General features: G+C 41.6%; 1 protein-coding gene across 1 annotated transcript in view; it reads left to right on the top strand.

Annotated features, from left to right (window-relative positions):
• Window positions 1-27,373, top strand: part of GLIS1 (GLIS family zinc finger 1) — a 178,123-nt gene that overhangs the window by 80,925 nt on the left and 69,825 nt on the right. Inside the window, 2 exon segments of the mRNA XM_059478526.1 lie at window positions 1,824-2,022; window positions 7,900-9,001. Of these exon segments, the coding sequence (XP_059334509.1) occupies window positions 1,824-2,022; window positions 7,900-9,001 (1,301 nt within the window).

The raw sequence follows: 27,373 nt of genomic DNA, 5'->3' as shown, positions 1-27,373 counted from the left end.
AAGGTACCCAAAATTGAACTAACTTGATTACTCATATGGAAGGAATTGCCTGATTGCAGCCTTTGCACACTACTGTATCAACTCCTTCCGTTCCCTTGTGAACACTTAAATGTGAAGATATAAATCAAAACTGCAGGACACAAAAAGACAAAAGTTACCTTGATGGATTCCACTTCCATGAGATCCTTCTGGAAACCATTCTGCTTTTATTAGATTTACTCTCTGTAAATTAGGATTAGTTTTTTATATGGATTTATGGAATGGCTATGGTATAGTGCAAGCAGGGTGAACCCTCTGGTCGAAGGCAAGGGAGTGTGTGCTTTTTTCATCTGTTACTGGTAAGTTACAGAATGTAGGTTAAAGGCCCCTCGATACCAGTGAAAGAAGAGATCTGGTTCCAGACATGGAAAGTGCTTAAATCTTATGTGTGCCAGCCAGTGATATTAATATTGTATAGAACAGCCAGTTGTCAAAGGGCCAGATTCTGTTCTCAGTTAAAGTGGTGTAAAGTGGATTTTTTCCCTTTTTTTCAGAGGTAATGAATTTGCTTTCACATGTGCTTGGACACTTGAACACTTGGGTTGTCTGTGTTTGGAGATAATCTCACTGTTCTTTTTTTAGTTGCTTTGGGGGAAAAAGCCCGTGAGCTGCTGGTGTTGTTCTTGTCCATCGTTGTTCCAGCTCACATGTGGTGAGCACATTTCAGAGGCTTTGGTGCAAGTGCAACTGCACTCAGGGCACTGTTGTGCAAGAAATTTTTAGCTCTTACTAATTAATCTGTAAGGTGCTTTGTGAAGGCAAATGGATTGGCTGAAACACAGAATTTCATGGATTTAGCATAAGTGTTCTGTTCCTTTGCAGGGAGCGAATGTGTTCTTTGATTTGACAGCTACAAGAGAAGATAATTATTTTTGACAGCACAGGGATAGTGTTCATGTTATTCTAGGAAATCTCTGTCTTCACACAAACAGGTATCAGTCTGTGCTGCAGTTGGTATTGCTGAGCTTTGGTGGAAGCTTCAAGTTTCTGTGTTTTGATAATATGATAAAATTGGTAAAGTACATATTTAGAAAGCCCTAATGAATTTCAGACTTGTGTCATTTGGGGAATGAAAGAAAGTGTTTTATTACAAGTCCAGTATAAATCTTAAACACTTAAAAAAGGATCTGCAGTATTTTGGAGGGAAGATACATCTTGACTGTATTCCAGGTAATTCTGCTGTTGGAAAGAGAGGAACTGTGAATTGGGTATTGTAATATGATTGATTTACCATCTTCCCTTGGTGGTGTGGCCTTTAAAAACTTATTCACAGTGTTCAGCAGTGTATTTAGATACCCTTCAAATGTGATTCATCTACCCCAGTTAACAGTCCTGCTAAGGTAGGTATTGACCCTGAAGTGAGTTAAATTATGGCGCGATAAAGCCAGAAGAGGAATGGAATAAAGCCTCATGGAGCTGTAGACTCCAGAGGATATAGTGATAATTTATGTCATGGTTACAAGTAAGGCAGACTGATAGTTAGAAAGACCCACTACAAGCTGAAAGGCATCCAAAGTGATCTTAAACACCTCAGTCGAAACCCACTGAATACAACTGACTGTTCAGGCCAAAAGATGCTTCATTTCTGTACAACGAGAAATAAAAAACCCCACATCCAAATTCCTTGGCAATTAATTTTTGTTTCCTTGTGAAACCTTTCATTGCCACTGCCTTGTTGTAAAACCAAGAATTTTGCAAGCCAATACAAAATGAGTTTACAAAGTTGTCAGTGGAGAGAGTTCTTAGTCAAAGCCTTATCTCTTTTTTGCTTATTTTTTTGACAGTGAACGGTGGCTACAGTCACTGCAGTTTGATCTCTGAGAAGAAGAGCATGATGGACATGGAGGTGACGGGTGGCTCGGTGCCCGTGGGCAGGCAGGGTCTGTTCCTGCACGCGGGGAACTCCCTGGTGCGGGACCACGCGCTGTCCCGGGAGCGGCTGCTGCACGTGGGCCAGCTCAACCTGGCGCACTCGGATCTCAGGTACCGCTCCACGTTTCACCACCTCGAGCCCTTGGCTCCGTCCCAACGCCACGGTGCCACCAAATTACTGCCTGGGAGGCAGGGATGGCACTCACACCCAGCCCGGTGTCCCCCACACGGTGATTTGGAATGCCACCATCAAACCTACAGGAAGCCAGTGCCGCTTCTATTTCTACAGCATTTCCCTTAATGAAGTATTTGCAGAGTTCCCATACAGCCACATCCTTTGGTTTTGCTTTTAAGGCCGTAATGTGAAAATTTGGTCTCTGGTTTTGATATATACACTGTAGTTGGATATGCTATGAACAGAATCTCTATTTAAACATTTGCTATAAATTAATTATATGAAAACACAGAACTCCATTATTTTTTGTTGTTGTTACAAATTTAACATTACCAGATTTTAAACAAGTACCCCAAACAGACATCCATTGTGAATAGAAACCTGCTACAAATTAAAATCTATCCATCTATTTTAATTATGCTGCTTTTTGGCAGTGTATATAATAGGAATAATCTTGACCTTTTTGAAGAGCTGTAGAAAAGAGAAGCCTCAATAAAGTTGCAGCCTTTATCTTAGGTACTTGGAATATTTGGCACTCCGTGGATCGACCTATCAGGCTCTGAAATTTCCATATTCACAGCAAGGGGAAATATGGCCTACAGCTTGGTCTTGAAAATCTGACTGTTCCTGATTTTATAATGCATATTCATGCCTTGTTTCCCCTTTTCAATTTACTGGTGGGTTAAGAACATCTGTGTTTTCAGGAGAAAGAGGCACGGTAATGTGGCAAGCAAGTGGAAAGGCTTTTTTTCATGTTTGTTTGCTTGTTTGTTTGAAAAGGATAAATAATATCCATGCCACAACAAAATAATCCACTATTGCCACATGGATTTGTAGATGCCTTTGCATCTGGATGTAAATCTGCTCCCTCCTGGTTTCTTTATGGCTCACTGTGGGACTGGCAGTTATCAACCTTTTTTTTTTTTTCATTCTGTCAGTGAGGACAATTATGAAACAAAGATAATTAAGGCAGGAGCAAACAAAAGCAGGAATAGAATACTCTGCTTAGATCTTTTTGAACCTTTTTGTAAATTTTATAATGAGGAAATGACAGATACCTTCATACCTGGCATCACAGTACCCATCCTCAGAAATATGAACCCCTTCCAGCCTCCATTTGGAAGAGAATTCCCAGAACAACATAAAGGATTGTTGACTGCATAACATGAGAAAGTAGCAGGTGGTAGGCCTGATTCCCTCCCTCTGCTTTGTGGCATGGTCTAAAGCCTTAAGACTCTGCTGCCTCTCAGTTTGGAAGTGTTTGGAGAATATCCTGAAGGACATTACAGGTTGTTTTGTATCCCACTGGTCATGCTCTGCTTGTATGTCCACCTGGCTAACAGTGCATGGGATTTGCAAGATGAAGCCAGTGCCCAGCTCTGCTCTGTGGTCCTCACAGACACAGTGTCTCCTTATAACACAGTGCTTTTCATGAGACGCATGGCACAGGGCCAAAGCCTTGGTGTTTGAGAGAAGGTGAACAGCATTTCAGACCATTTCTTTTCATGTTGTTTGGATGTTGAAGATTGTGGACAAGCAAGAAGAAAGAAGGTCCTTCCCTGAAGAACTGAAAAGAGGAGAATGAGTGACTCAGAAGTGACTGAGCTGGGAGTGATGCCCAGGAGAGGAGTGAAGTCAGTGGGAGCCAAGGGTGCTCTGTGCCTCCCCAGATCTCAGCCTTCATGAGAAAATGGATGAGAGAAGTAGGGCTGCAATTGTCAGATATTGGAGCACATGGACATCAGTACAAACTCTCTTTGCTTGTTCTGGCCAGCTCTAATGATTAGCAGAGAGATAAAGGGAGACATAAATTCAAACAATATCTCTGGGTAGAACTTTGAACCACTTTGCATTTCTAGGTTATGGAACATACAAGGAAAAGCCAAACAAACCAGGGAGCACTTCCCCTAGCAATCAAAAATCTTATTTTAGAGTTTGCAGTTTTGATTGTCTTTGTCCTTTTATCACTTCGATGCACTGAGACTTGTTATCTCCTTCAGCTTCTCCCTGAAATTGTTTTCCCTTGGAAACTGTATTCTAGGGATGACTGCCTTAGTCCAAGAATCATGATCCCTCTTCTTCTGGCCCCTTTTCCCCACTCAGTTAATAACTTTTAAGCTGTGCAGCATAATTGCTGCTACATTCTATCTGTGAATGCAATGTGTGTGGGACTGGAAAAGTCCCAATACCTTCCTCACCACAACTGGAGGCAGCGCACAGCTAACGTTGGCCTTTTGTCAAATAATCCATTATCAGCTCCGGCAAACCCGCCCACACTGCGCTCAGGGTGTAAAACCCAGGGAAGGCATCAGAGCACTCGGATAGTGTTGCACAGGGTCCCTGGATGTGCAGCACAACAATCCCCTCCAGCTCCTTAAAACTGTCAGTTATCACCGGGTGCACATGTCCAGTGGCAGTGGAAGGCATGTATGTTTTGTAAATAATCCGGAGATTTCAGATACAGTCATCTTTTCCTCTGAGGGCAGTTGGGAACTGCAGTGCTTCTGGCATGGTGCTACTGGCCTCGTGCTCTGGCTCCAATTACCACGTAAGGGAGTCTCTTAGGAAACACTGCCTCAGTATCCTCTGAGAGGCTGCTGTTACTCTTCAAAGGCCTCACACTCAGCTTTCATGAGCTTAAGAGGCATTCTGTTCCCTCAGACTGCCCATCCCTGGTGTGTGGATGCTCCCTCTGAAGGGAGGTTTGTGGGGTATATTCTTCTGCTGACCCCACTCTCTTTCCAGGGTTGCTTATGTGGAAGCCCCTGCAGAGCTGCTCATGATGATCTGTGTGTCCATGGTGCTCCTTGCACTGCCCTGCTCTCCTCTGTCCCTCTCATCTTACCTGTTTATTTAATATGCATTTATGTCTATATTTGTCCAGAGATTGTGAAATCCTTACAGCCAGCACGGCCTGTGGGTACCAGACCTGGAGTCTGCTCCACGGCTGTAAGAGCAAGGTGCCAGGGGCAAAGAGTCAATGGGTATAAGGAGAGCCCCCCTGCAAGCTGGCTGCCAGACACCTTGTGTCACTCCTGCATTGGTTTTGCTTCTGTTCCTCTTCTCCCTTCAAACCCCTCAGGACGGGGAGAAATGAGCAGGGCTTTCCCTAGAATAGTGATGTCTGAGTTCTGCCAGGAATACAGGAACTTTGCATTAATGCACCTTGACGTCAGGTACCCCAACACTCAAACACCAGGAAATTGAAGAAATGTCAGATTTCTCCCAGCAGAGTTAAATAATATGGGATGTATAATGTATGTAAATTACAGTGCTACAGAGAAAACTGCAGATCCTGGAGAGGACTTGGTTTTGATCTGCACAAGCAGCCTGTGCTTATTATTTTGTAGGCAGAGAATGGATAAGACTCATCTGTGGCAGTGGGAAGAATGACTTTAGTGCCCTCATCTCATTTGCTTTTGAAGTAAGGCATTCCAGCTTGCCTTGTGGTTCAGAACTCTCTTCTGTGTGTCACAGAATCTGCACTGCAATATCATATCAATACAGTCTTGACTCTGAGTAAGATCTTCTGCTGGAAAGGTTCCTGAGGATTTTAGAAACCTAATTTTTCTCAAGACAGGGATGTTTGTGTCCATCCTGCAGGTACTCTGCACTGACTCTAGCTTAATCAAAAATCAAACTTCTCTCATGGATTTCTGGCAAGATGGGAGCTTTACATAAAGCTTAATAATACAACACCAATTATCACAGGCTGAAATGTAAGGCTTGGGTTAGCTTTATATGATGTAGGAAATGTGTTGAGTTTACTTTAGCATGAGGCTTTGGGACCACAAAACTGTGATACAAACTGAATTATTTAGGAGAGTTTTTGTACAGCAGAAACCAAGTAACAGGAAATGCTGTGCCTGGCATGGCGTGCTGTAAAGCCTTTCTCAGAATGAGTTTAAAACACCAATCTTTCACTGAGCAAACAGAGCAGGGTTTCCCAAACATATGCAATAAAAGTATACTTATGCCACATATTTTACAGACATATGGTTCTGTAAATGTTAAAAAATAATGTATGAATGCTGTTTGGTTTGGTTTTTGAAAATATAAATTTGCCATCTGCAGAAACAGGTGCTTTACGTTTATCCAGAGACCAACTGTGCAAACCTAAAGGGAGAAATTACAAACAGTGCTTTATGGAAACCTCTAAAATTTTTTAATGTACTGTTTTAAACTTTCTGGTGGAAAACAAATTATCTGATTGTTCTGTATCAGTGAATGCTGGGGAATTTAAAATCTCTCATGATCTTAAAGGGTTTTTTTACATTAAGCCCTATTGGAACTTAGAAACCTGTCAGTAGTGAATGCAGTATTCCCAGTTGTGTGCCTCAGACAGGTACCAGTTTTTGACAACCTTAATTTCATGGGAAGGAAGTATTTTTGAAGCTTTTGATTGTTGTTATTTTTTCCATCCCTTTTTGGTTTTTTTGAGGGCTATTACCAAGGAAATTTTAGAAGTTATCCCAGCTTCCCATCTTAATATTAGTGATGGATGAATGGAAATAATAGTGATAAAATAATCTAAAGTGTAAAATAAATGCAATTTATTCAGCAGATTCATAGTTTAGTGTATAAATGTCCAAAATACTTTCAAGTACATGTGTTTCGTGCTTTAAAATGTGTCAGACCTGTCTTAGCTGTGGTGTCACACACAGGCTGCGAAATGGCTGGGTTTTCTTCAGCTTTTGTGGTGCTAGCATCATAAAAGCATAAAATTCATTTAAGTGGAACATGTCAGCTTAAGAGCCACGGGGCACTCCTCTGGAGGGTTTATTAGCTCAGGCACAGCTTTCCTGCACACAGATGTACTGTTTCCTCTCCTTGGTCTGGCACGATGAAGCCATAGGTTAAACCCTCCCATGCTTTGGGGATATGTAAGGAACACCCTCTGCTCCTAAGAAAAAGCACACAGTTGGATCATCCACAGTAAATGTTTATAGCTGAGATAAAATGTTTTATTTTAAGCCATAAACCAGTTGCTAACTGCTTGGAAGAAAATGTTAGGAGCAAATGTTTCTTAATGCAGTGCTTTTCTGAAAAGTCTTTTGTGGAGTTCCTCAAGGATCTGCTTCTTCAATGAATGGATTCAACACACATGAAAAATGATGAAAAATCACTTCTGCAAAACAGAACTGTGATTTACAATCCCATGCACTCTTTATTATGAAAAATGGAGATGGGAGTACATAGGCTGCCATTTTAAATTTACTGGCTGTGAACTTTTTATTCTGTGGAAGTAAATGCTCAGCAGATCTCTCATTGATTTTGGAATGCTGGTTGAAAGCAGGCAATTCTTCTGCTGTATTCCTTTTTTCCTCAGTGATCTGGCTCCTTTTTTAAGTTAGCAAAGGAAAGCATGTCTCTAACATGTAAGCAAAGCTCAGCTAGCCTTTTTTGTGTCAACAAAAATGCCAAGGCATTTCCCCAGTGTGCTCTGAGGAAAATGACAGTATTTTAATAATTCAGAAATGCCCAGAGTTCTCAAACTTCATTCTCAGCTATTGTTTTGCCCAATCTATTATGCATTGAAAGTCTCAATCGTGATTGATGAGCTGCCTGTAGCAGTGAAGATTCTCTGTTCCATGTGTAACCCAGTGTGTCAGATTAATCCTATGTAAAGTGATGCTGTCTTTACACAGGTTGGAGAGGAAGCACTGCAGATTTTTTTGGTGTAATTGCTGCATTAGGCAACATCAGCAGAGAGCAAGTGCTTCCGTTCTGCAGGGCTTAACAAGTGTTATGTCTTGTACAAAAATCATAAACCCTGTGGTGGTTAGTGATGCTTAATGAAAACTGTATTGCAGGTCACCCAGGTTTCAAGACTCAGTAGATTCTGCTGCTCCATGCCTGAATGGAAGTCACCCGGCTCAGCACATTAAACAAGAATGCCCCAGTGATTATAAGGTTCTGTCTGAGGCTTCCACACATAGGAGGATTACAGAGGGGATGGAGCTGAGAGCCTCCAGTAGTCTGCACCCTGAACTAGACCTAATGAATAATAGCTTTACAAATTCACTTTCATCCTACTTGTTTAATAATGAACACAGCTCCTCCCTGGGTCCTTTGTCACTTGGCACCCCTCAGCACTCGGCCAGGCTACAGACAAGCAACCTGAAGAAGAGATGCATCTCCGTTGTGCCGTCTTCAGCCGAAGGAATCGATATTACAGCGATCATCCGCACGTCGCAGACGTCACTGGTCACCTGTGTGAATGGACTGCGAGCTAACTCAGCTGGCATTTCCTCTCATCCTGTGGAGATCAGTCATCACAGTGCTCAAAAATCCTCTCAGCCCCAGTCTTGCTCTCAGCCTGGAAACCCTTGCAGTATTCCCTCCCCTCCAGCATGTCTTGTACCTCTTTCCACTGAGTGTGACAGAGGTGACTGTGAGCAGATACAAATGCAGCAAGTCGAGGAGAATGGCAGCCTCAGCCTTATGATGAATGGCACGAGCCTTCCTCCCCAGAACTCCTCGCACGGCACCCAGAAGGTGAGTTTCTTAAAACAAGAACCGGCTGACGATTATTCCTCCACTGCTGATCTCTTCCGCCATCACCAGGGGCTGCCTCCCCCGTACCACCTCCACCAGCAGCTCAGCCAGAGCCCAGGCACGCTGCCTCACCTCAGCACCTCCATGTCTCCCAAGTCCCTGCAGCCCAGCGACGGCGATGAGCAGGACCTCAGCAGTGGCAAGCAGGTGTGTCAGTGGATTGACTGCAGTGCCACGTACGACCAACAAGACGAACTGGTCAGACACATAGAAAAGACTCACATTGACCAGAGGAAAGGAGAGGACTTCACTTGCTTCTGGGCAGGCTGCGTCCGCCGCTATAAACCCTTCAATGCTCGTTACAAACTGCTGATTCATATGAGGGTTCACTCTGGAGAAAAACCAAACAAGTGCATGGTAAGTCTGGATTATATTTGTTTGAATAGAAACATAACTGCTCTTCTCTCTTTCTTGCTCTCTCTTCGATCTTATTCCAGTGTAATTGTTGTGCTTTCCTGTAACTTAGTCTGTAGCAGGCTAAAGGGGAATTGGAGAAAACCTTAATCTAGAAGGAAATGATTGAGTAAAAAATACTGTAGTTCTTGGAAAAGGGATTCGGTTTCCTTATATGAGAGCTTAACTTTTAATACAGTGCTTTGTTTTTTTAATATTCATTAAACCACTAATAAAGTGATGATCAAAGCACGCAGCCGTCACTTAACGTAAAACAAAGTCACTGAGCCTCGGGTGACATTTTTAATCAAGAAACATAAAACACATCTAATGAAATTCTTCTCATTCCTTGAGCTGAACAATAACCCATAGAGTTGTAAGTGCAAAAGCTTCAAATGTAGTTTAGACAAAAGAAAGAAACTTTTAAAGGATTTTAAATAGTTAAAAGACTAAAAAGAATATATTTAATTACATTTTCAAAGGTTGTTAGGGGTTTTTTTAATTTGCGAAACAGAGCTTTAAAAATAAGTAAAGACCATTGTTCTCTTCTGATCAAGAAGATGTAAACAACAGCAGTGTTCCAAAAAGAGGATCTTGGGAATAACACCATCTCTGCATCTGCCCACCATGATGACAATATGGCCAAACTAAAATAAAAGTTAATGACTTCCATTAAGCTTTCCACATGTTTGAAACAACAATGATATAAGACCCTGACTGAAACAGATGAAGCAAAACAAGTTTGACATAAGCTTCCAAATTGGGCCATGAATTTTGGAAAGTCTCATTTGTAACACCCACACGTGTGTGCACGCATGCACACGCACAAAAAAGTGCAGACAGAGGGAATGGTTATGGCAGCAGGTTGGGGTTCCTGATAGGCAGAATTTGCAGCTATATGTCTATTTTATTGTTTTGATCAGAGCATGATGCAGTGGAAAATGCTTGTAAGGATGTTAGATCATGACAAACTTTTCCATGGTAAGCTGTAGCTTTCTATGGAGGAATAGGAAAGAATGTTTGTAGAAAAAGCTTTCAGGCCTGTGATGGTTATGGAAGGGAGAAGAAAGAAAACAAAAGTATTCAAAATGTGTTGCAGAGAAGAATTTTCTCTGTAAGTGATTGTCCTGATTATCTTTTTACTTCCATTGCATAAATGAAAAGCATTATCTTAATGTCCCACACAGTTTAGTGGGTATTCCCTAAGATAATACTGGAAACAGTGCACATATTTAGAGAATACCATTAAATTGTCCAAGATAATATGGAAACACTCTAAGCCTTATGTGTTTCTTTTTGCTTTGAAAGCAAGAACTGAGTGGTTTTATTCCAGAAGTAGCTCAATGACATTTTCTAAATGTACAAATGAATTAAACTTCCCCTGAATAGATCTCTTTTATTTATCAGTTATCAAAGGATAATGCAAGTTTGCTTCTTTCCAAACAAAAGCGTAGGTAAGTAAATTGAAAGCATACTTAAAACATGAAGCCCTGATTAGTTTCCTGTGGTGCTGAAAGATCAGTAGACTCTGTGGATAAGGGAACTTGTCTCTTTTCCTGAAAAATGCATATTTAACAGGTATTGTATGGCAGATTTCTAATGTTACATTCCCGTTATTACAGAAAACTTGGTAAACCAGAGAAATGCTGTAATATCTTAGTAAATGCTAAAAATGTAATACTTTCAATTAATTTCATCTGTAGTAAAGTGCCAGCTTTTGATAACACATCAGGGTTTTGTGAATAGGTTGGAAAAACCTCTTACATCTGATATTGCAGACAGCCTTTATGTCATATTTATATAGTCTTGGCATGTAAGCATATAGAGATCTCTTTTACTGGAGCAGATATTGTAGTTGTTCCCATACATGGAACAGCCCAATCAGGACTGGGAGCTCCACATTGCTCAACTTGGAGTTAACCCATCTCTTCCCACAGCAAGAGGCATCCCCTGTCAGCAGAGGTATTGTGTGTTAAACCTTGCAGTCTGTAATTCTGCAGGGAGGGAAGTGGATCCAAGAGATTACACAGAAACCATCTCTTCTTTGCAAATTTAGTTTTCTACCCTGAAAACAGCTTGATCTAGCAGGGGCAGGATCCAAAGCTACAGCACAGCTCCTTGAAGTTGTTAATATCAAGTGGGGATTATTTGCCCAGTGAGTTCCATTCCATGTGAAACAGAGGTTGCTGTGCAGTGTTGCGTTGTGCAGTGATGTCATGTCATTTTAAACGATGGCTTTTCTTTTGATGTGGTAATAATTGTGCTGTTATTCCTGCAAATTAAGAAGGCAGTTCTTTCTCTGTCTATAGAGGTCTGAGATTTTGTTTTGTTTTTGCTGTAGCTCTGTTAAAGTAACTTTGGATCTCTTGTGTTTGTAGTGGAGATTTTCTTTTGCTGTTCACAATTACCCATTGTACTTTCTTTTAAAGCCCTCAATTTCTCTCTTGCCTGTAAGATTACTGCCTGACTAGGTATTGAACTGCTCAGGAGAAGCTAACAGTGAACAGCACCCCGCTCTCATACATAAAAGTACTTTTCCATGTAAAATTATTAATTTCTTATGACAGGCTTTGCTACTATGTACTGTAATAGACAAAGGAATTTTGGAATTCAAGCTACTTGAGAACAGGAAATACATGAGACATTTTGATTGAAAAGTAAATGGTTCACTAAAACTGCAGTTAATCCTTTTATTATCTTTCCAACAGCAGTTTCCACAATACTTTCATGAGGTAAGCTTCCTTCAGTCCAACTGTAACACTCTCATCGTTGCAGCTGGTTTGAATTTAGCGAGCCTGCTTCTTTCTTTACTACAGACAGGCGACAGGCAAAACAGGATCTGCTGTGGAGCACTGCTGATGTTTTGGGTCCATATTCTGCTCACTGTGTTCCATTGCCAGAGCTGGTACTATGAGCGTTCTGTTTTCACATTCTGTTAAATATTCTAATTAAGGGGTGCCTTCTCGTCATTGTGTCCTTCAGTTTGGTTTTTCCTTGGGCTCTGCAAGTAGTCTAAAGGAAACTACCTAATCTCTTTGCAATATCCTGTTATGTTTCATACTTAACTCATGTTATTTTAGTTTTATTAAATTTGGGGTTCATCTGCATTATAATCAAAAATATATCCAACAAAAATAATGATGCAATGCCTTTAAGACTTTAACTTCTGAAGATTAATTTCATGCTTTTTTAGATTTGATGTCCCAGACAATTGGAATTTTGATTGTCTGAGACAGCAAAAATTAGCAAGCTTAAATGGTTTTTATTTTAAAAAAAGGAAGAGAAAAAGTTTCTCATAGCTGCATCTTTTGCTGCCTTTCAGTTCTTCGAATACTTTGGTGAGTAGAAGCATGCTGATCTCCAGATATTGCATCCTTGGTTTAAGCCTCTGCTTGCAAATGTAAAAACAGAGCTGCTCATTTAGTTGTCTGGAATTGTTTGATTTGGACAAATCTGTGCTTGGCTTATTAGTTTACCCTCTTGTACTCTTGTGGCTTCATAATGAGTAGAAAATATGTTCCCATCACTGCCTTCATATGTGCTCAGGGGCCTCCCCAGACAGGATCAAGGTAAATTATTTATCTTCATGTAATTTCTACGGGTGTAATTAGTGTTCATAGAAATTTGCTATCATAATGTATGTGACATCCATGAAGGGAGCTGAACAGGGATAATATTTATGGTTAATGTCTTTAGTTTTTGTATTTCAGAGAAACAAATGCCTCCTCTGTTTGTTTTAGACCTGTTCTCTGTGTTTGCCTAGAGAGTTAAGACTTTGAAGCAGAATCTTTTTTTCATGTATATATTCAACATACTCAGTTTGGGAGGAATCTGAATGGAGTGGTTTGGGTGCTGTATTGTACACAGTGAAATTCAGCACCTGTGCTGTTTGTAGTCAGTTCTTTTGAATCCCTCAGGCTGAGACACCACGGGTACTGCATTAAACATGGGGAAATTGAGACAGAGAAGATAAGTAACTTGCCTCAGGGCATCTTTAGGCAATTCCAGCATTCCAGGGCAGATCTTGTGTTCCAATCACCATTTCACACAAACTAACAATTTGCAATTTACTGGTGAAACAGATTTTTGCACAGATTGCACAAAAGATTGCGCTCTGGCTGAACTTCCTGTTAAGTTTTCTCCGCACGTCTCTGACGCAGGTGGTTTGACATGATGTGAGTGTGTGAGAGCTTTCATCAGAAGGCTTGGCTGCATCTGTAGCACTTCATGGGCAGCGACCTGCTTATTGGGAATACAGGAGAATGCCTGTGGAGCAGATTAGTATTATTGCTTCTGTTTCTGAGGAAACCAGCGTGGCATCTCTGTTCTCAGTAGATGGCGAGTCTGATGCCGTCTGCAGTCCATGGGGAGTGTGTGTCCAGCAATGCAGGGTGGGAATTGAGATCTCTACAGGGCTGCAGCTACAGAGGAGTCTCAGGGACAGCCCTGCATCTGTGGGGAAAATGGGTCTGCATGCAGCAGCTTATCCGCTTGTGAGTTACTTCACCTAAACAATGAGTTTCCATGCCTGACTCGAGGGAATGTTGTGGAAGTCTGGAAAGTGTTTTCAGCTTTTGGAGTGGAGGGTGTCATGCACTGATGCCAAAGGAGTGCTTTAAAAGAACAGCAATAATATTGGGCTCACTTTCTTTCCTTTGAAGTCAGTAGTAGGAAACATCCATTCTATCAAAGCTGCCTCAGCAGAGATCTCACTTTTTATTAGGTCTCTGATGGCATTTCCCGATACTGTCAAGGAATATCAGCATTCAAAACACTCTGATTAGAGGAGTAGACAGCAATTCAGTGGTTTTGTGGAAACACAATGTTTGTTTGTTTACAAAGCCCACTGCAGATTCCAGGGCAGCACAAGTGGGTTTAAGCGTGCCCCAGCACTGGAGGGCAGGCCAACAACAGGCTTTAGGCTTGGCTCTCTCAGCTCATGCCCAGCCAGCTGCTGAATTTGAACTGGTGTCTGCCCACAGGAAAGCTCCACACTAACAGGTCTTGCAGAGCAAAAGCAGCAGAAATTACTGGGCCCAGATTCCATTGTGAATGAGATTGTGCCGTGTTCCAGTGCAGCAGGACAGAATTGCAAATGACTGCAATGCAATGGCCCCACACTGCCCTTGGGGGCTTGGGACCTTGCCTTGAGCTGGGCTGCAGAGGGGCGAGCTGCCAGGGTTTTCCTGAAAGATTATCAGCCTCCCAGTTTGGTCCTGGGATTGTTGGGCTTCTGTGATGTGCATCTCCTTTATCAGGCTGATATAAAAATGATAGAGGATGCTGGACCTGGTGGGATTGTGCTCTGAGCAAGCTGGACTGGCTGCCTTCTCTCTTGCTTTCCAGCAGTCTGATACGGGTTAGGTCTGGCTGACATACTGCCAGGGTTCTTTTTGCGTAAATCTAAATAAATTAAAATGAAGTAAATTCCAAGTGTTGCTGCCAGAATCCAGAATGGCTTTCAAGTTCACTTGTCTGCCTTAAAAATGTTATACAGGACGCTGAAGAGATCTGAGAAATGGAATATGGTAGTTTGAGGTATAGCATGAAACTTTTATGGAGGAGCTTTCAGATACATTTTTAATCCTTTGAGAATGTTTACTTCCACAAGGTTTAATTTCATTTTACCTGATACATTATTAAGTAATTTGGGACCTGTTTAAAACACACTAATCCTGAAGATTCCCTGATGCATTTGTGCAGATCTGGTGACTGTGTAGGTACTGCTGTTCAGTGTGTTAAATAAGAAACAAAGTGGGGTATTAGCAGTACTATCACCACAACACTGTGGGCACTCCCCCCGTGAAACTCCCTGCCATAGGATATAGTAATTAATTGCCACTGTTATGGTTCTCACAGTGTTGGATAATTTCCACTAACAATACTTGGTATCTGCTGAAGGTAAGGTGATAGGCAGATAGTGGTTTAGGGAACAGATAGCCTTGTGACAAAAGCACGGGTATGCATTTCCATCCTCCATGATAGAAATTTTGTTAGGTATTTCACCAATTTTTTCAAACCAGCAGTAGGATCACAGTAGAGCTTTGAGAAAAAAACCATCAGTGAATCTGAGTCACCTTCATTTTGGAAAAGAAGTGATGGGGGACAGTGAACAGGACTAGAGGATTTTGTTACTATTGACATTTTACAGACAATGTGCTATTTTAGAAATGTTTCAGTATTTCAACCCATCATTTTTTTACTTTCTGTTTCAGCATGAATAAAGTTTAAACAAAGACACTTCTTTTTGTTGTTGTTTAAAAGCTTTTCCCATTTGATTTATTCAGTGTTTTTATTTTGTTAGCAGAGTCCCCCAAACAATTATATTTCAGCTCATCCTGGACTGATTTATCTTCTCTTCATTCTTCAGTGTTCTGATTTGGCTACTGAAATACATATTTTTCACCACAATTCCAACTGTGACCTGATTTGAGTACAAGGAAAATGATCCATTTGCCTGCAAAGCCACAAATATTTGTCAGAATACTAAACACTGAGCTTTTGACAAATACCTGACAGTGCTCTGATTGAAAGAGAACATCTCAAGTAGGGAACAGTTTTGTACTAGAAGTGTTTCTCCCCAGGGACTGGCACTGGCACCCTTGTGGCACACAGGATGGGCACTTGTACCAGAGCTCCTCCACACCAAACAAAGTCATTCATGTGCTTTGTCAAATAATATGGGCTGAAGTATGACCAGTTTAGAAAAGTGAAATTTATTAGTTGTGACCTGCCATGTCTGGCTGCCAGACAGATTTCTGGGAATGTCTCCCAGATCTCTTTTGGAGGATTTCTTCTAGGCTCCTTTCCCTTCCCTTTCCCCAGTTTGCATACAAAAATGACATCTCGATACCATGTTTTTATCTTTATCCTCTTGTCCCACAGGACTCAGCAAGTAGTGATTCTTTCTCATATTAAGACACTCACAATTATTTCCAGCTCTGCTGTGGCCTGGTTTTGCATGTAGATTTATTCAAACCCCAGTCTCAGCACAGACCTATAAACCTCTCATGAGGCATCACCTTTTGAAGATATCTTGCAAACAGCCTCCTAACTCCCAATTCATTCCAGCTGCACCACAAGATCACTTTCTTTGCCATGCAGATCAATGGATTTTATCAAATAATCACATCTGAAGAGCAAAAAGGGAGAAAGGCTTTTCAGCCTCTAAGCACTGCATTTGCTATAACTCAGGATTTCTGTAGCTCACCATTTCCCATGCAGCAAAAGTGTGACAAGGTTTCTTTTTCACTGTCTCCCCTGCCTTGGAGTGAATCATCCATGGGTTTCACTGTTTAAATCTGCTCAGTAGTAAAGATAAGTGATACAGCCCCAACTAGTCAGATGCATTCTCCACTCTAGTAATAAGTTTTACAGAGCAGGAAATGTCATTGTGAAATACCTGTTTGCTGTAGGAATACCTTAATACATCTCAAGAGTACCTCAGAGATGTGTCCAGCAGTTGTGTCATAAAACCATAATTGTGGAGGATCCAGCATCATTATGGGTGGCTGATTTTTCTCCAGAAGATCTGAGAAAGCAGGGTGCATTCAGTGATATGAATAACAAGCAATGAGAGAAGAATTTTCTTTTTACCTCTTGAAATTTAATTTATAAAAAACAACTTGCATGCAAATATTATTAATCCTGTCATTTGGGTGACAGCTTGGCTGCTTGGTGCAGAACTTGTAAGTTCTAAAATTTTAAAGAAAGTATTTGTGCTTGTGTTCCTGAGGTTAAGTGCTTGGCTTTATTTTATTCCTTTGTATGTGTTCTGTGGGGATTATTAAAAGTGGTAGGAATTGTTCAGAACTCTCAGTGATTTAGCCTCTCTGAACAGTGATTAACCTCAGGAAGGAAAAATAGTTTGTATCACATGGCAGAAGGCTTGGTCAAATTAAAAAGCCATAAAATTAAATATTGTTTAAAACCTGTGCCAACGATATACTTAATAATATTTCTTATTAGGCCAATACGTTTTAATGCTCGTTATTAGTGAAACCTATGTCATTTAATAAAAATGTTAATCTGCATTTGTAGGCAGCAGAGAGACTGTATAGTGTAGTCTCAGGGGAGAAAGAGGAATTTAGTGCACATTAAAAACTTTATACAGTCATTCATGCAGTTTTATCTCAGTTCTCAATGTGATGCATTTGTTTGTTACTTTGGGGCAAGCCAGCAGCAGTTGGCCTTTAATATCAGATGAGAAATGAAAAGCCTTCATTGCACAGTGCAGGGTCACATTCTGAAACCTTCACTGGCTCATTTAGCACCTAGTCCAGTGGGCTTGGTAAAAAACCAATGTCTGGTTAAGCTAAATATATCAAAATGTGACCTGCTGGCATCTGACAGCTCAGTCTGAGCTATTTCCAAAAGCAGGCCTGGTTTTGGGTAGGTTTGTTTTGGAGGTGCCCTGCTCTGCACCTCTGAAGGTGAAATCCTCTTCCTCTCAGACCAGGAACGGAGTTACTGAAATGTCATGAACACTTTGGGATATTGTCACCTTGGATCTCCTTTTCCTTACAAGTACGATGAAATAAATTTCTTTGGAGCAGAGTGAGGGTGAATAATCACAGTGAGATACCGAGGCCAATAACTTAATGTGCCCATAATGCTATTTTACATCTCTAATCATTCCTTCTGCTGAGAATCTCAAAGCTCTTTCAGGCTTTTGCCTGCCAACAGCATTTCCTGTGTGATGAAAACTCTTGTGCCCAAGTTCTGGATACAGTTGAATTAAGACAAATTACTCTGCTGCTTTCTCTCCCTGTTTAAACTGGTGTCATTGTAAAGAACATATGAAATGTCTGGTGGAAAAGGCAAGGAAAAGATATCCTCCTTCCCAGAGTATTTTCTCTTTCATGTATTTTGTAAAGTTGGTATAAGACTGTGCACCTTTGCTGATCAGAAAGACCCTTTAACTTCAGAACATTATTCTCATGAGTAGAGGTGTGCAAGACAGTGGTTTTATTCAGCTGTATCGTGGCTTTCAGACAAAATATCACCATTGTAGAGAATTCAATGCCCTGTGTTCTGTCTTACACCTGTATTTGCTGTATTTGGGTAAATCAGAAATGGCTGCATTTCAAATAGCTGTGCATTTAATCACAGACATTTGTCAGTGCCTGACTTTTCTATTTACATCCCTGGCTGATTGTGGAGTCAAGGAACAATAGGAGTTTTATTTCAAAGTCTTCTGTAGCTGTCTATATCAGTGTCTTCCCTCCATCTCCTTCTTTTATTGTTGTGTACAGATAACATATGTGTGAAGAGATCCTCTGCTCAGGTACAGTGGAGCTGCAGTGTTAAATAATTGATCTTGATCTGTCTTTTGAAACTGCATCCAAGGCATTTAAAAGTGGGAAATGGAAAAAGCATGTTCTCATAATCCAGCTCAGTAAAGTTTGCACAACTGCTCTTTGTTTCATCGTGCCTACAATAAATCTTTCATTTTTGCCAATTGAGAATGCCTACTAAATCTGCAAATGATTACTTCCCTGAATTGTGTTGGGATTCTTGCAATACATTTTTCTTACATGGGTAATGATAAAATAAGAGTCCATCAAAAAATATTTTATTGCCTGGCGGAGAGCCTTTTATGAAATGGTTTTGATTCAAGGAGATTCTTCCAAGTGTTTTAGAACCGTTGCTTACAACTTCCCTTTAACCCTTGCATGGAGGGCTGCCAGGCCCTGGGAATGTCAGGATCAGGGTCAGTCAATCAGCAGGACCTGGGTATCAGTTTAACCTGCAGCCCTCGGCCCAGAGCGCGAGCGCCTGCTTGTAAGGGGATTGTGTTACCCCGAGATTAGAGAGCTGATGAATGTCACACTGGTGGGGACCTTGTAAAGCTAATCTGCTGTATCCATGTTGATATGATTGCACCCTGCTTCAGCGAGAGAGTGAGGAAGATGCTGTATTACAGAAAGGAAAGCACAAGGCAGAATTGGTGGGGCCATCTGGGTCACTGAGCCCAGGCACCACTTTACAGTAATCCTTCAGTACACACAGAGGCACAGAGCACCTTTCTGTCCCTGCTTTCAGGAAAGGTGTATTGTCAACATTGTGGCTTGTAAGTCAGGACCTTTCAGTCATGTGAAACAAATCCTGCCCTTTTTCCCCTTGATTTCAGATTGGGTACAACTATGTTTGTCTGCCTGTGCCCAGGAGCCACCAGCTGTAGGAATTAACCTGCTTTCCTTACAAAGAGACACAGTCTCAACCTGGTTCCCTGCAGACCTTGAGCAAACTGTCTCTACATAAAACAAGGCCCAGGGGGATGTTCCTGGCATGGTGCAAGCCATGATGCCTGAGAACACATTCAAGTACTGCAGGGAGAGGGGATCTGGCAAGAGACAGATACCTTGTGGTACTTGCTTGCACTCACAAAACAGCAGTAGACCTGACCACATCTATTGCTTGATGTGTTTGCCCACTTGCCTCCATGTAATAAACTGTCCCCTCAGAAAAGACATGGGAGATCAGGAAAAAAGCAGATTGTGTGAAAATACTTTTAAGTATCACAGTTACTTGCAGGGTTTTATCTTCCTGCATATCCTCAAATGTAATGACATTTTTAATTGCATGGTCGTGGTGATCTCAGAGTTCCCTGTTTACAGTACTTTGGTCCAGCTGAACATTTTTAGGTCATGCTTTGTCTTCAAGGCCAAGCAGTGAAAAGCTGACAACACCCAGGAACCAGACATGCATCAGATGAACAGGGCACACCAGCTTAGTCAGAGCAATTATTTTAGCCAGGTAGGTTATAAATAACATGTTTTACATTTCAGACTGGCAAGCCTCCTCCTGCATACACCTTGCTTCTGAGCTGAAGTGACAAAGTTGTCTCAGTTAACCACTGACTATTTCTGTTCAGGTTTTGAAAGGAGGCACTCAGGAACACTTTCAGGTGTGAAGAGACTTTGCTGAATTTGGAGAGAGAGGTATTGGAGGTAACAGTGAACACGACAGAAAGGCTGGGTGTGGGATTCTGCATCATCCCTACTCACAGATGGATAGTGAAAAGCAGCAAATTTAGGACTTTTTGAAGGAAAGGCTTTTTAACACTGAGCAAAGTTAAATGGATCAGAATGGAAGGAACCTTTTTGAAGCTTGGGTCTTCTCAGGGGTCTGTGATACCCCCAGACTTCCTCAGTACCTCTCAGGCAACTTGTAGCCAGGCCACTAGAATGACAGCACGTTTAAAACATGAATATTTGTAACTGCATTACTTCATTTCTAGTGCTGTAAAAATACCATTCGCATAATGGGGTAATGGCCTGCAAGTTCTCATGATTTCAACTGTTTTGGAGTTACAGGAGTTCTGTTCCTTTATGGCAAGCATCCATTTTTCATTTTAACATCTTTGGCACTTGCCTAAAGGATGGGAAATTAAAAAATGATTAAGGGGACAGAGAGACTGTCTTTTAAGGAAAGATGAAAGGAATTAAACTGAGGCTGGGGTGGGGAGAAAAGAAAAGGGAGGGATTGTTTAGGAAAGAATAGAAAACAAGTAGAGTGATCGGGCAAAATCAGGCAAAGGAGAATTTAATTTTTCACTGAAGGTTTCCCAAAGAGGAGGTCTCTTTTAGAGTGGAATAATTTCGTAGTGGAAATAGAAGATGCCCAACTGTATGAGTAACATAAGCTGTCTTAAAAAATTGAAAAATAAATTGTAAGGAATAATTTTGAAAGCAAAATTACATCACATTTCTGCTACTCTCTGAACACAGATTATTGCATTACTAGGTATAAGAGAAGGAAATGCATTAGCAGGCACAGGGATACAGTTTAAGCCTTCAGATGCCTGCACTCTGAATGTATTATTTGCGTATTTTTGTCCTGCTGATGTTGCTGTGAGGTAGCTGACGATGGTCCCCATGCAGACCACTGGGTGCTCAGCATTTCTGCAGTTGGGGACCCCACTGTCCTGCCAGGCCAGACTCTCAGACCTTCTCACAAACAAAAATATGCTTGCAGTTCACAGTGGCAGGTGTGAAGTGGGGGATGACTGGCTATAGAGTCCATTTGCCAAGAAAGATACCTTTTGTTTTGCTTTGCCTTTACCAGGTTTGACCTTTAAAGGACAAAAAATTTCTTCTCACCATGAAGCAAAGTCTCACTATTGATTCCAGTGAAAACTAACACACCTTATGGAGTTTTGTGCCAGAAACGCTGAGCCATGACACATGGATGCTTTATTTCTGCTGTGAAACAGGGCAGAGAGACACTGTTGGGCACAGCAGCAGCTTCACCTGCAGCTTCCTGGTCCAACTCACTCAAAATTCAGGCAGCGAAGCTCAAGTGCTGGATCCAGCTTGTCTGGTGTGCAGTGGTGGGTGTCCCACAGCCCCAGGGCCAGGTCTGTGTTCGGATGTGGAAGGGAGCTCTGGGCACAGGAGCACAGGCAAATGATGGTAAACAAAACATGGGGAGAGGGACAGAAGCCAGATCCTTTCCAGACATCTCTGCTGAATCTGTGTCTGGGCCTATGTTGGTCAATTTTTTGCTCTTTGTTTGCACCAGCCATTTTGAATGAGTTGTTCCCTTTAGCAGCTTAAAGCTCTGCCATGGAGAATTTATGTAATGGTAGGTACCATGACATAAATTTTTATAGGTAGACAGGAGGGTGCAAGCTTAGAAGTTGAGTATTTCAGCTTGTCAGATATAGCTTCTGATACGTGTCAATTGTTTTGTGAAAATTTGGGTTTGGAACACATCTCTGAATGGCAAGAGAAATAAATGGGTATCGTAGTCATACCAGAGACTTTCAATTTTGATTGTTTATAGCAACGCTGAAAGAAACTAACACTATACACAAAACTGGTTTTGAAACTGCCCTTTTTTCAGAGTTAATGACCCACAGGCTAATGGAAATTTGCCAGTTTTTACCAGCTGGGATCTGGCCTGATTTTGCTGGGAAATAAAAGTGCAAGGCAGAGAAACCATTTGGATTTCTGAAAGTCTGTGATGGTTCTCTTCTCTCATTATAAAACCTTCACTTTTTTTCTATGTTGTGCTTATAATTGACGTGTACTTAGCAGAAATGCTGGCTTTGCCCAAGGACAGCATACCCTGCTCACCCAAGAATTCCTTTTGACAACTGCATTTAGATCCACTGCTGTGCAAACCCAAACCCAGCCCAGGCACTGTGAAAGGAGTTGCATTAAATCATGGCTTTTGAGGATCCACTGTCACAGCTCAGCTGCTCTGGCTCCATCCAGTAGAGGGTAGTCATTTGATGCATTTTATGATCTGCTCCTCCATTTATTGCACTCAGGGCTTTCCCAGGTATTACCTGGGGACTTCTCACACCATACACACGGCTGGTTTGGTTCCCATAATTAACCCAGGAAAGGCAGACTCTGTACCTGAGTGCATTTCATTGTAAAGTCAACAAAAGAGGGAGAGTAAGCCATTTGTACTAATTGTATATATAAAAAATAATCCCTAAAGGCAAGACTGTATAAGGTGCATTATGTTCAGGCAAGTGTGGGATCATTAGTGTCATTCATGATAATTTCATTTACCCCCATGGCTTCCAAACAATACATGGCTCGTAGCCTCATGAATTGGTGTGAGTTAAGAATTGCATGGCAGCCCTTCATTTTTAGAAGGAAAGCTCTTAGGTCTTACTATGATGAAGGCTCTTTTGTTGTAAAGTTTTCTTTACTAAGATAGATATTACTTCAGTTCACACTAAACAAATTGACTCTGGAGTTTTCAGTCTCGGTTTGCCAGAGACAAATTGTGAAAGCATCTAATTGTAGCCTAAACAAAACCATATTTTCCTTAAAAACATGGCAGTGTGTCATTCTAAATCTGTGGTGCTTTGCCCAGGAACCCATTTCAAGCAACAAAAAAAACCCACAAAAAAGACCCCCCCCAAAAAAAAACCCTGGGCAAAATACCACCTTTAGACAAAACACCTTAGACTGTCAAACCTGGATATTAAATTGAGTGGTTTTGGTTGCAGGGCTGCACTGAAACTGTTTCGTTGTTTCAACTCTGTCCCTCCATGCAGTCAAAGACACTGGCGTATACTTAAGAAAATGGTAAATATGGAATGCTGGCAAATATAGCTTAAAAGAAGTTATGAGTAAACAACAATATCTAGACTGTCAAATTTCTAGGACTTACTGCAGCCAATTTGCACTTAGATAATGAAGGATGAAGAACTCTGAGCTTTTAAATCCCCATTTCTAGTTCTTCACAACATTTATCAGTGTACAGTGGCTTTATTCATGACCTGAGTCTGGTTCTGATAAATTTTGAGAACTGTTTCATAATGTTATTGTAGAAATTATGGATGCGTCATTTTGGCCATCAAGTCATTGTGTCTGTGAGGGAAGGAGAAGTTGATGGGAAGGGCTGAGAGCACAGGGGCTGAGTCTTCTGCTAAAAATGTAGAAATATTTGCTGATGAGAACTCAGCTCTGCTGTTGGTGTGCAGCCAGAGTGGCCCCTGCACTCCCAGGTGGAATTGTAGCTGTTCTCTCCCCTGCACTTGGCTTTGTCCTGTCCGCTCTGGGGCACCTGGTGAGGGGAGGACACCTCTGCTTCCCCACAGGGTCCCCACCTGTGGGCTCCAAGCAGGGCAGGGTCTCCATCCTTCATGCACCTGCGTGGAGCCTTCCCAGCTGCAAATTCCAGGCCTCTGCCAATTCTAATGGCAAATTTCAGCTGTGCTGAAAGCAGGGGCAGAATTCCCATTGACCACAAACAAGCAGGAGCACAGCCAGGGCTGGAATGATATGAGCTCAATAAATAATCCCCCTTCCCAAGATCCTGGGTGGTTCTGCTGCAGAGGGGGATGAATTCCCCCTCCTGGGCTGTGCTTTCCACAGCTCCCGTGTCGAGCACCTCTGGGCTGCTCCCCACGCGTTTGGAAACAGGGTGATTCAGGCTGGTGATTCACTTTGGGAGGCTTTGAAGGTTTTAGCTCAGGTTTAGGGAAAATATGCAGCATGAATCACCCAGGAACTTTGTTTTCTCTGTGAATTCTATGGTAATTGCACGTTAGAGCAATGTTTAAGGCAAAACAGTGTAAGACATTGGTGTCTTTTGCTACAGCCAGTCGTGTTCCACTGAAAGCCAAGCGTTCCTCAAATTCAGCGGACACCACATGCCTGGTGGTCGTATGGGAATTGAGAAGTGACAAGAGGAGAGGGCATGTCTGATCTGAATGTATCAATATGCAGTGCTGAAAGGAAAAGAAAAGGAGCAACTCCTTTATCCTTTCTTCCTTTGTAAATCCAGCCCTATCTGTTTCATGATGGATGCAGAATTTTAAGTTTACCACATGGAAATTGCTTTAATTTTTAGTCTTGGGGCAGCCAGGAAATGAAAAATTAGAGTAAGAATTAGTGGGAAAAGGATGGTTTATTATATATTGGCACAATGTATTGGTTAATTCAGGAATTAATAAAACTGACAGTGGATAGTGGTGCTCAGGCCCATGTTTTAGTTGTGTCCATCAGTATCCTCTGGGTGATAGCACCTTAAGCTGGCAGGGAGGCACCTGCTATGGGAAAGTGAGCATCCATGGGGGCTGTCTGACCCCAGTACCCTGCAGGGAGACCTTGGCAACTACTGAGGTCAGCAGAGAGTTCTAATACTCTTTTTTTTCACCCAGATTTTGTAATGGTCACTCTCTGAAGGGAGCTGGTGGAGAACAGGAAAGGAGCTGTGAAGAGCACTTACATTTATTGAAGCCTAAAGACTTGGAAGTGCCAGAGATGGGGTGGACAGAGCTGGTGTCTGGCAAGGAGGGGAGGTGACCGTGTTTGGGTTCAGGATCTGGGCTCTGTTTCCTCCTCAGCAAGGCAGAAGGTGGCTGTGTGGGAGTCCTGCGGCTCAGCCACAGGCCCTGAGTGTGTTTTGTTTGGATATTTCTGATCTTGTTGCCTCCTTGGCTGGTATTTTGGGTTTGAGCAGCAGTGTCCTACGCAGTATTTGTTTTGGAGCTTGGCTTCCTGTGTTTTTTCTGGGTCTATTAATTAATAATAATGTAGTGTCAGATCCTAGCTCTTGGTTTTTTGAGTTATCAAAACAAATGCTGTCTTCGTGGCCATTTTCAGTCTTTTGTGGCTATATAGATCCCTTGTTATTCAAATATTTGCTCATCTCTCTACCTTTTTGCTGCCTTTGAGGAATTAAGTTCAGTGACAAAGGAGAGATTTTCTCCTTTACTTCCAGAATTACTCATTCCATGTTTGGAAAGACAAACACAAGGAGAACACAGGCGAAATGTGAATAACACGTATACAAGCTAACGGTCTCGCAAAGGGAAAATAAGAAAATCAGAGGTTACATCACATTATTGTAAGAATACATTATTTTGTTTTCAAAACTGTTATTTAACAGTGGGATGAATCCTTTAGTCATTTAGTGTTGGAACTTCCAAAATGGCTTGTGGTTGTTCCATCGTTCTTCTCACACAATTCCCAAAAACACAGACGTTAGAGGCAGTGATTAATCTTTCTGTATTAGTGGCCTGATCCAGCAGTTACTGGTGTCAAGAGAAAGCTCCTCGTGTACTTCAACAGACTTTGGAGCAGGATGGTGATTTTTAAAAAACAGATGTAAGCAGCAAATTAGAAGCAAGTTAGAGAAATTTATCCAAGTCCTGTAGTTTTAAGAAACTGCTGTATTCTGTTGTAAGACTGTCTAGAAACCTTAAAATGTATAATAATACAGAAACACATGGCTTGGAATTCATTGTGATCCTTCCTACCTTTGATCTTTTGCTTTACTTACCATCACTTGTGTGCATATGTGTGGATGTGAGAGTAAACAACATAACCCTAATTGTCTGAAAATATACATATGGCTATATAATGCCATAAATGAGCAGAGTGTTGGTATGTAAATTTCTTATGGTATATGTGGCCAGAATAAATAAATTATTGTCACGGTAGTGGGATTTATCTATATATTTTCCTTATAAACTAGCAGGTAATAATTTAATTCAAAAGCTCCTTCCAAAAATGCAATTAATGTCTTTTGTTATAGTTTCCCTGGGTTTAATAATCCCCTCTTCCAGATTTATATTGGTTTCTGGAAAGTAATGCTTATTAGAGTGTTTTTCCAAATTGGCCACAATAATCCACTGAAATCTGCCAGCTGAATCATTGCTATGCTTGTGAAATTGCCAGGATCGCCTGACAGTTATTACTGGGGTAGAAGGGGAGGGGGAAAGGGAATGAAAGTTTCATAATATGTCACTGTTATTGATACCTTGGCTATGGCTCTTGGATTTGGATTGATATGTTTACTGAAATTCTGTGTGAAAGATGGAATGCCTGGTGCTGGATTGGCAGCTGCCACAAGGGAGAGAAAATTTAGTAATTTTTTTCGGACAACTGCATTTTATTCTGGGTATATTTTAAAGCCATGTATGCGCATGTATGTGTGTCTATATCTATGTGTGTGTGTGTGTGCAAACTGTCTCTACCTTCTTCACCAGCCTGGTTCTTGAGAAAGGAAGAGGATGTATATTCCCTGAATTAGGGTCATGCTTCACATGCCAAATCCCACAACTTGTGCAAAACACACAACCAAGTCAGAGGTCAATCATTCACCTGCAGCCACATCTTCATGTAGTCATTCTCCTCTGTGATGCTGGAGGCAGGGATGAGTCTCCATAGCTCCAGTAGGTGTTGTTTTCTCCCATACTTCCAAAATAATCGAAAAGGGCTGAGTTTTGCAGTGTCTGGGTTCATTGTCCTTGTGAAGTCCTGCACAACTGGAGCATAACCCTCATTCTGAGAGGGATTCCCTGACGCTGGAATGCTGGATCCTGCTGCCTAGATGAAAAGGTACATAAAAGAGTAGCGGGGCTGGGGCAGAGGGACAAAGACAAAATGCCTCTCCCATTATGAGCCTTGGCAGCACTGCTGGGACAGACCCCTGTAGGGATGACTGCTGCAGGCTCTGGGTGTCTGGGATAAATATTGTGTCCAACAGCCATCCATCCCTGGTGAGACTCTGCTTGGGGCAGCGCCCACCCCCGTGCATGGGTTTTATATTCTGCTGGTGTAAATGAGTGTTTGTTAAAGTCATCCATCTAAAGTCTTCCTGATACAGGGCAGCTTGATGATGAAAATTTTTCCCTTTCTATTTTTTTTTTCTTGGTAATTTATGGGCTGAGATAATGGATGCCCAGTTTAGTGTAGCCAGAAAAATAAGATTCTTAAACATTCTTGCATTCCCCAGTATGTGGTTAATTTCCATCTCAGCAGACATTCATGTGCAAAATGATGCTTTGGAGCAGTATCCCTGCTCTAAGCTTTCCTTGTGATGAGAAGTTTCCCTTAGACACCAGCCAGTGCAGGA

Source organism: Ammospiza nelsoni, chromosome 9 (assembly GCF_027579445.1).
Source record: "Ammospiza nelsoni isolate bAmmNel1 chromosome 9, bAmmNel1.pri, whole genome shotgun sequence".
In the NCBI taxonomy this organism is placed as follows: domain Eukaryota; kingdom Metazoa; phylum Chordata; class Aves; order Passeriformes; family Passerellidae; genus Ammospiza; species Ammospiza nelsoni.
This window is presented reverse-complemented; position numbering and strand designations above follow the sequence as displayed.